The 8,996-nt window shown below is 39.4% G+C and overlaps 1 protein-coding gene across 1 annotated transcript in view; it reads right to left on the reverse strand.

The window, feature by feature from the left end:
- HDDC2 (HD domain containing 2) overlaps positions 1–8,996 on the reverse strand; it is a 14,599-nt gene continuing 5,603 nt past the window's right edge. Inside the window, exons 3-7 of the mRNA XM_009880184.1 lie at positions 8,631–8,752; positions 7,669–7,771; positions 5,187–5,255; positions 1,367–1,505; positions 1–150 (exon numbers count right to left, since the gene is read on the reverse strand). Coding sequence (XP_009878486.1) covers positions 56–150; positions 1,367–1,505; positions 5,187–5,255; positions 7,669–7,771; positions 8,631–8,752 — 528 coding nt within the window. The 3' untranslated portion in view covers positions 1–55. The remainder of the gene's footprint in view (positions 151–1,366; positions 1,506–5,186; positions 5,256–7,668; positions 7,772–8,630; positions 8,753–8,996) is intronic.

Raw genomic sequence — 8,996 nt, forward strand, 5'->3', positions numbered from 1 at the left:
AATACACAGCATATAAAACAAAATATTTATTATAGCTACAGCATTTAGGAACACCTCAGGAATGTGGATGAGATGTAGCAGCTATTTTTTTGTTCCTTACTGTGTTAATCAGAGACACAAGCTGGAGTATTTCTGGGTGAACAAACTTTCCTGCAAAACAAAAGAAAGGAAAAGTTCATTAAAAATGCTCCAATTTTCCTATGTGTGAAATGTTGGCAGTGATGTTGCTCTAGGCTCAAAATAAACGTCAAATTATTATTTTAAGAAAGAGAGTACCCCCATTTTACTCCAACTATGGAAGCGTGTAAGAGTAGTTACAGCTATTTTTCCCCCAAAACTTATAAAAATATCTCATGCTCTATTAAGACACTTAAGAGCTGAAAAAAGGACGCACTCTGGCCAGGACAATCCCACGCTATGTATCCTGATACAGGAAACCATCCCAATCACAGGAGTCCGTAGGATATATGCTCGAGGCTCTACTGAGACACTCGCTTAGTTTAAGTTACTGAGTTCTACTAGGAGGGCAAAGACGTCAATTAGCAGATTAAGTATTCCAGCTACGCTGATGTTGTCCTTTTTTCCCCCCCTTTTCCCTAATCAAATTATTGCATTTTTCAGAGAGCTCATTATTTCCCTGAGGAGACACTAAAGTACAAATGGGACTTGTCAGGGACTGTGTCTGGCAGTTGCTGGTCCTCTCCCCAATTCTGTCTGTCCATAGTTTTTTCCCAGGATAGGATGACTTGGAGTCACAGTCCTCTTCTGCGGTTCAACTGCCTTGCTAAAATAATAAAGACTATTATTTTATCTATTTTTCCTTTCCACTATCACTTTATTTTAAAGGATGAAAAGCAGTGGATAGAATAAAGAGTACAATTGCACCTAAAACATTTCACTGAGCTGCTTCTCACATGTAGCTTGGGCAGGTCACACAAGACCACAGCTCACATAGGGATTAACAAATTTTGCTTCACTGGTTCATGAAACACTAACGGAGTAGAAGCAAGCTGCTGACAGAGCACCAGTGAAGACTAAAGCCTCCTTCATAGCCCTCCAATGGTACAGGGAGATCCTTAAACACATGTACATGAGCGTAATGAAAGCTGGGCCTCTCTCTAGGTAAAAAGTGATGTAAAAGGAACTTGGCATAAGTGAAATTCAGGTTCAATACATACAGATAAACCTAAGTTATCTTCACACCGCAGTAAGTTTGCCCAGAAATATTTAGGGCACTTGAGCAACGAGTGAAATAACTAGTTCTCACTTGCTCTGAATGTTTATCCGAAAAAAAAGGTAATTTACATATTGCATTTCATTTATGAAAGAAAAAATAAATTAAAAAAAAAAAGTCCAAATGTCATACCAGCAGTTGAATCGTAAAAATCCTGCAGTCTGCCAGGTGTGTTTTCCAATTCTTCGTACTCAAATGCTTGCAGTATCATCTCACACTGATCCAACTGTTTTACAAATTTGGCTTCAGCAGTACACTGGTTTTCATATTCCTGAACAGATTTGCAGTTATAAGAAAAAAAAAAAAAAGTGTTGTTCTGAAATGGAGTATTAGAATCTCTTTATATATCTAGAATTTTCCTCATTGGTACAAGCCACTCCCTAAATATTCACAACAGTTACATATTTTGCTCTCTTTTTAAGACTGCTATTCAGGAAAATACTTGAAATAAGTATGTGCTAAATTTCTATTAAATGTAATAGGACTTAAGAACACAATTCTTTTGCATACTCTAAATCTAAACATACCAAATGTTCTGTCTGAATCGGGGATGATATGGAGACAACCCTACACAATATACAAGCTGAACAATAGGTTTCATTTAACAACATTTTATATATCAAGATCTTTTCAGGCCTGGCTAAGGCTACGAATTACCACTGTGTGTGCCTATGCATTACCGTTACCTATTTTTTAAACCTATTTTGCACTTTTCTCCACCACTTGCTGTTTTTATAAGGAGTTGTTCTTTACATTTCTCCTGTCACTCCTTCTTAATCTCTTTGGTCTAATCTGTCTGAGCTGCTTATGTCTTTATGTCTCCCCTAGGAGACAGGGAGGGGAGTCATTAAGGGGTTTCCTCCCCTTCAGACTTCAAGTCCTTTAATCTCTGCTATCTTTTCCCTCTCTCCAGTCATTGTCAGTACATATTTGTGTCATTCACATTTCTAGTCAGCTTGAACAATTTTGCTGTCATTTGCTTCCAGTGATGGCTGCATATGGGTTTGCCATTTCACCTTCTCTTTTCTAACTCTACTGCATTGTATTTGATGTCTTATCAGCTGGTCTTCTCCCGACTTCCAAAACCAACTGCAGAAAACGGCTTCTTTCTGTGCAGGTTACCATCCCCTCAAGACCCTTGGCAGGTCTGACCCATTCATCATCACCACCCCCCATAATCAGACCAGAGGTTTAAGTACACACCGGGCCCATCTGTGCTTTCAGATCCACACAACCCACAGCACACAGCAGTTCTGCACATGACAGCAGCACAAGTTCAGGAACAGTTTTTCCTACTGACCAAAAAACATAGCACCTCCTTCTGCATCTTAAGACGACAACTGTGGCTGTCATTCACAGTGACGAGATCCTGGCTTGTAATTCCAGCACAGTGATGCTTAGATAAGTGTCATGGTCATTCCCTTGTCCAACATACTATTAGGAGCCTGTTTGTTCTCATGCTTATTGCTTTACATTTAAAAGTCAGAAATCCAGATTTTGATAGCCATGATTGATTCATATACTACAGTATTTAGATGTGAACAATGCTTTGAATTTCCAATTACATTTTGATCATTATTTCAGTAATCTACTTCATTTCACCATTTTTACCTTCGTTTCCTCCTTTCAATTTGAGCTTTGTCTCATCTTTACATTGTTTAAATACTACTTCTTATTTTCTTAAATCTACTTATTTCTACTTTTTTTTTTTTTTTTTGGCCACCAAAGAGAACAAACTGTTGGCAGCATTACAAAGGAGAACTTCAGGAGAAGGAGAACTATGCCTGCTCGCTTGTAAAGGTCTGTCCCACCTCCAGCAATTAATTGAGACTATCAATCTGTTACCAACCCCTTTGTGCCATACAACCCACCAGATCTTATTCATACCTCAGCTCACATTAACCTCAAGAAACATCAGCTATTATATGTGCGACTGTGCACAGTGCGGAAATAAACATGTAGCATTTCCTCCCCACAGGCGTTTAAGAGTGCAAAATAACAGAACACTTTAGAAAAACAGTAACTGGTCTCTGAAACACCACAGTCTGGCTTTTAAAAATGACTCCTGTACTTCTGCTTTTGAAAATAAAAAAAGCAGACAGAGCTGAAGTGAGTTGACTCATTTATTTTAATGGTTTTTTTCAAATGTATTCTGGATTAAGTTAGAAAGAAAAAAATATATTGCAGGCATCTCTCTGCTAACCTTTCTCCCCTATGCTACACTTGCAGAGCGCCCACCAATACAGTCCAAAGCAATACTCTGTAAGGCTGAACAAGAAAGAGGGGCAGAGATCAGGGCAGAGCAGTACAGGAACAGATCTTGTCCCAGTCACTGTTCAGCTCTGGGCCTAACTTCCTTCACTCACAAAAAGAAATTAGAGGGAAATGCCTCTGGCTTGCTGAGAGCAGAGTATCATACCAAGTGATCAGAAGCTTCTTGTTTTCTGCATTTTTTTTCTTTCTGCCTTTTTCTTTTTAAGAAGCATATAGTTGTTCCACTTAAGACTAGAGGGGCTACACGTGAGTATTAGATTTTTAGGTTACACTTGCTGCTATGTGGGTTACACTCCTACTGCTGCATTGGAGACTCAATGACAATAAGTTATCCTGAAGGTAGAAACAAAGAAAAAGTGATCAAAAGTGTGCATATGTTAAATTATGGTTAACGAGAATGATAAAAAGCTAACATACTGAAGAACTAACTGCATACTGAACCAGCTCTTATACAATCAGAAGAGAAGACTGAGGCAAAGAAAAAAACAATATATGAAAAAAAAAAAAAAAAAAAAGAGTCCTACAGGACTAATCTTACCTATCAAAAACTCCTTTTCCTCAATTATAACAGGTTCCCAAGGGAGAAGGAACCAGGGCTCGCTAAACAAATACACACACATTATTTCCCAGATCTGGTTATGCTGGTTTGCCCCCTTTACATTGAATTACAGCACTGAAACTCCATCCCTATTGCCAGTTTCACCACACAACTACAGCAAGAAAAAAAACCCAAACAAACAGGGTGCTGTAACAAAAGACAGAAATTGGCTGCAAATATCTGGAATTTAAATACAGTCCAAGTGGAAAAGTAAGAATATCAGCATAAACTACAGTTTCAGGTGACAGAGTCCAAGAAACATATAATGCCTTGTTTGCAACAACATGTGAACAAGATATTGTGGATGCACTTGTCCTTATGCCACAGTATGCCAGGAGAAGATAAAGCACAGTAATTATAAACTTGAATTGGCTGGAAATAATCTAATCATCCCTAGTTTGCAAGCATAAAAGATCTTATCAATTAACAGTATGAGTTCACATCAAAAAGTTAAATCACCTTCAACTATAGAAGATACTTTCCAATACAACCATTTAAGATACCCAAGACCAGCCAGCAATCTGTGTTGAGAAAAGCCCTGTTCTGTGTCAATAGGCCACATATAAGTTCAAACCAGAAGTTACTACTAAATATTTTAGCCTAATAGGCTGTATAATAAAGAAATAGAAGCCGCATAAATTATTATTTCCACAAAAAGCAATACTTTGTGGCATCATTAGCTACCATTATTTTTTCCTGTATTAAAAGATCATGAGCTGCAAACAGCCAGATGTGAACATAAGAGAGAATGTCGTTAAAAAAAAAAAAAAAAAGATTTATATCCAAGAGGGCTGGATGTAGAGGACAAACCCTTCCTTCAGTTGTACAAGCCCTGGATGGGTTCATCTAAAACTCTGAGAGGCCCAAGGCAGAAGCTGGTTATTCTACCAAAGTCTAGGGTTTCCTTTTGAAAGGGGTTCCAAAGAGCCCTTGACTCATACCATTAGCTTCATGTCCCAAGCAAATGAATTTACCTTGTTTGAGGTCAAAATGAGAGATGACACAGTTTCATAGGTAAACAGGAAGAGGACAATGGGTTACCCTGAATTTTACCAAAGGATTAAAAGAATGCAAGCTTACTTCCCAGAGTTCATAGATTTCTTTTCCGAGATCCTCTGACAGAAGCTGGGTCAGTTGTTGCATAGCTGCCTGAAAAAAAGAAGCCATTTCCATTTATCCATTTTTTGAGCAAGCACATTTTTATCATTATCTTTTTTGAAGAATTAAGTACTCATTACCAAGTTTGCAGAAACATACACTACACAGCATATTATTCTAACATGCACATGTACATAAATCTGCCAGAGAAACAGTCAGACCACTCAGTGGAGGATCTTTTCTGGGAGCTGCTTACATGAATTGTTAGAAAACAAAAGAAAAACAACCTGGAAGTGCATCCAATATCTTCAAGAGTCCAAAAAGAAGCCCAGACCAAAACAGGCAAGTCAAATGTCAGGGAACTGCTGTGAATTACCAGCTCTGCCTTCAAGATTTAACTAGTGGAGGCAACATTGGAACTTAATAGGTTATAGATGCAGTCCATAAAAGCAGCTTCAAAATACTAACTCCTAGTGTTGACAAGCAACTGCTCCCTCCCAAACACTCAACTAGCACATTTCCACTAGCAGGGCTGAGAACAGCTACTGACTGTCAGGCAGGCAACACAACATGAGTCTTTAAAAGTCTCCAATTTTGAAAAAAAGAGAAAAAATCCATTTAATATTCTGCAGCAATAAAATGCAGTGCTCCCAGACTAAGACACCATTTGTTCAACAACAAAAATCTTGGTAGAAGGTTTCACACAGTATCAAACTGATGGTTTAACCAGCAAGCAGAAGTTGTTCTGCATGCTCTTTGTGCTCTCCCAGCGGATCAGTCTCATTTCTGTGCTATTTCTACTGTTTTCCTAGTAACACTAAGGGCTGCTTCTGAAACAATCAACATCACAGGCAAGACAAAGGTTTTGTGCCATGATTGTTTCTCCACTTCAAATACAGGGTGTAGTTTCACAGTATGGCTCAACTGAATCAGCTGCTCCCCACCACTGAAGCATCAAGGTCTCATTCCTTCCCACCTCTTTCCAGCTCTGGAGCTCATCAGATTTCAAGGTTAGCAAAAAGACTTACCTGGCAAAAAAAAAAAAAAACACCAAAAACACCCAATACAACCCAAACAAACCCCAGAAAATCCAAAATGTGGTTTGTTTGTTTTTTTTTTAAAAATCAAGTTCATTTTCTGCCTTGGTGAGACTAGCTGATTAAAGTATGGCAGAATCAGCAAACAAGCAGAACCAGCTCAACATCATCTGTAGAGCAAAAGGAAAAAAAAGGAGAACTCTGCAGCAGAAGCAGCATACTGATAATTCAGCTGAAGCCACCTCATTAAACCGTTACCCTTGGTGTATTTTTACAACAAAGCATTTCAAAGTCAGCCTAAACATTTAACATTTGACCCTCCTTCCCACAAAGTCAACAGCAAAGTCCTCACTGAGTGAAATGGGAGCAGAAGGAGCTCCAAATACTTAAGAAAACTCTTAAACATATTTAGGCATCAAAGTATCTTTTTCATTGCCCAAATAAAAATGAGAATTCCCACTAGGCAAAATTGAAGCCTGATCCTTGGTCACAAAACCACCTTTGGAGGCTTCCAGGAAAGAGGTGTTTTGTTTTTTTTTTTTTTTTGTTTAGCATAAGAACATACTAGGAAGTACACTGAAAAAAAGAAATACCAAAATTGCAGTCAGTAAAGATAGTACTTCAAGAACACTGAATACCCCTTTGATCTTTAATTTCCAGTTTCTTAGCAAAGAGCTTACTCCTAGATTTAGTCATAGCCCCCCAACCCCAAGTTTTGAACAGATAAGCATACAAGTGTGTGTGGGGGGGACAATCACTGCAACATTCTTTTTTTTATTATTTTTTTAATTATTTTTTTTTTTTTTTTACATTCTTTGAAGAGCTACTTGTAGTGTCTAAAGAGCTTCTGAGGCATCACGTTGCCCTCTAGCTGTGGCTGGAGAAGTGGTTTGCATTTTCTTCAAATAACGCATCGAACCAGAAATGACAAACCAAGAGTTTGGATACGGACAAGGCCAAAAATAAAATAATTCTAGACACACTGCACTCAAAGACTCATAACCTGTGCACCTGTGTCTGCAGTCCTGTGCAAAGGGTTTCAATAAAGTCTCCATCACAACCACATGATCTGGCACCACACAAATGATCTGCCACAAACTGTCACCCACCTTTCTCAGTGCACCTACTCCCTGCTGCTCACCTCTCAGTAAGGCTGGTCAACATGACTAATTCAGGCTACCACAAATCCAGCCAGTTCCCGAATAAATGGCCAACGTGAAGATTACTTCAAAGGCTTTCCTTCTGTAACTTTGTACTTGGCGAGGTTACACGTAGAAAAATCACGAGTTCAAAACTTTGGTTGTTTGCAGCATATTTGTCCAATGCCAATGACAGCATTGTCGCTTAGAGGGTCTCTTCACTATCACTGGAACATTAAACACACACAGAACACTTCATAGATATGGCTTCGTGCCTTATGCCCATACCTCTTCTCTCCTGTGTTTCTCCTCTTTTGAGATATTATCTGCAGGAGCAATATCTCCAACAATGCATTCAGCCATATCATGAACCAAAGCTAATCGTATGCATCTGACAAGAAGGAAAGACAGAATAATTAGTCTTTCAGCATTTTAAGTTACATCTTGTTATTCATAAAGCTAAGAGACTGCATAATTTATCCCCTTCAGACATGATTTTAGTTCCTGACTTGTAACTACTGCTGCTTGTAAATGTAGATTCAAGAATACAGTTTGCACATGAGCATAGCATTAAAAAATAATGTACTTAGCTTTTGTATGCTTGGCTTTCGGAGATGCTGTAATAACTAAATACATTATACACTTCACATTAACACTGCAACAGGTAGAAGGTAATCTGATTGGAGCAATCCCAAATTCAGTATATAATCTGACACTCACAGCTCTCTAACTGTGCCAGCCTGCAGCAGAATACTCAAAAAAGCCACCACTATTTACATCAGCTCCTGAAGGGACAAAGCAAGTACGATCCCATACTAGACTTGACAACTCATTCAACACTAATTATGCTTTCTCTTCTACGCTACATGATTTCTGAGGCTCCCTACTGCTGCTGAGTGCTAACTCAGTCTGTTAAAACCCACAGCGTATGGCTTTGCCATTGCTGGCTGTTACTTCAAACTGTGTTTTAACTGAGTGTCTTCAGCTTGCTTACTTATGACTTGAGAGAAGACCAGCTCAGAGCCTCTGCATTAATGACTGGCCTCAGAACCTGGAATTTAGCAATAAAAGTCTTCAGCCCCTTTCTCTCCCTGTCCAAAGGATGGAGGGAAAAGAAAAAGGGAGAGGACTTTGAACTCATTCAGTTTATTTTAAAAGCTCTTCCTCAGGACAACAGCTCTTTTAAGCATTTTGCTTGCAGCTCTCCCATGACATTAACATGTGGTCACAATAACCAAAGGCAGTCTCACCTGTCCTTGTTAAGGCTTTTGTCTTCGGTCACCAAAGCCATCATCGCCATCCTGTACATGTGATCGGATACGCTTTCTGGCTTCGCCACATTCCTGTACACCCATCCTGTCCGTGGTACTCTCTGAGTGAGGACACATAAACGTTAAAATCTTAGGTTTTGCAGGACCCCACTTCAGAGATGCCAGTAGCAATGCTGTCCCACTGTGACCACTATGCTCCCGGGAAAAACCTGTCCCAAAAACTGAGCTCCTTGGAGGCCGTGACCTCTGCATTGCATTGCCTAGCCTTTGCATCGCTATTCGCAGGCAAGAAGGCACCAGCACCCCAGCATCCCCACCACCAGCAGCCACCACCACCTAGCAGGC

The sequence above is a fragment of the Charadrius vociferus genome, unplaced genomic scaffold (genome assembly GCF_000708025.1).
Source record: "Charadrius vociferus isolate BGI_N301 unplaced genomic scaffold, ASM70802v2 scaffold82, whole genome shotgun sequence".
Lineage (NCBI taxonomy): Eukaryota > Metazoa > Chordata > Aves > Charadriiformes > Charadriidae > Charadrius > Charadrius vociferus.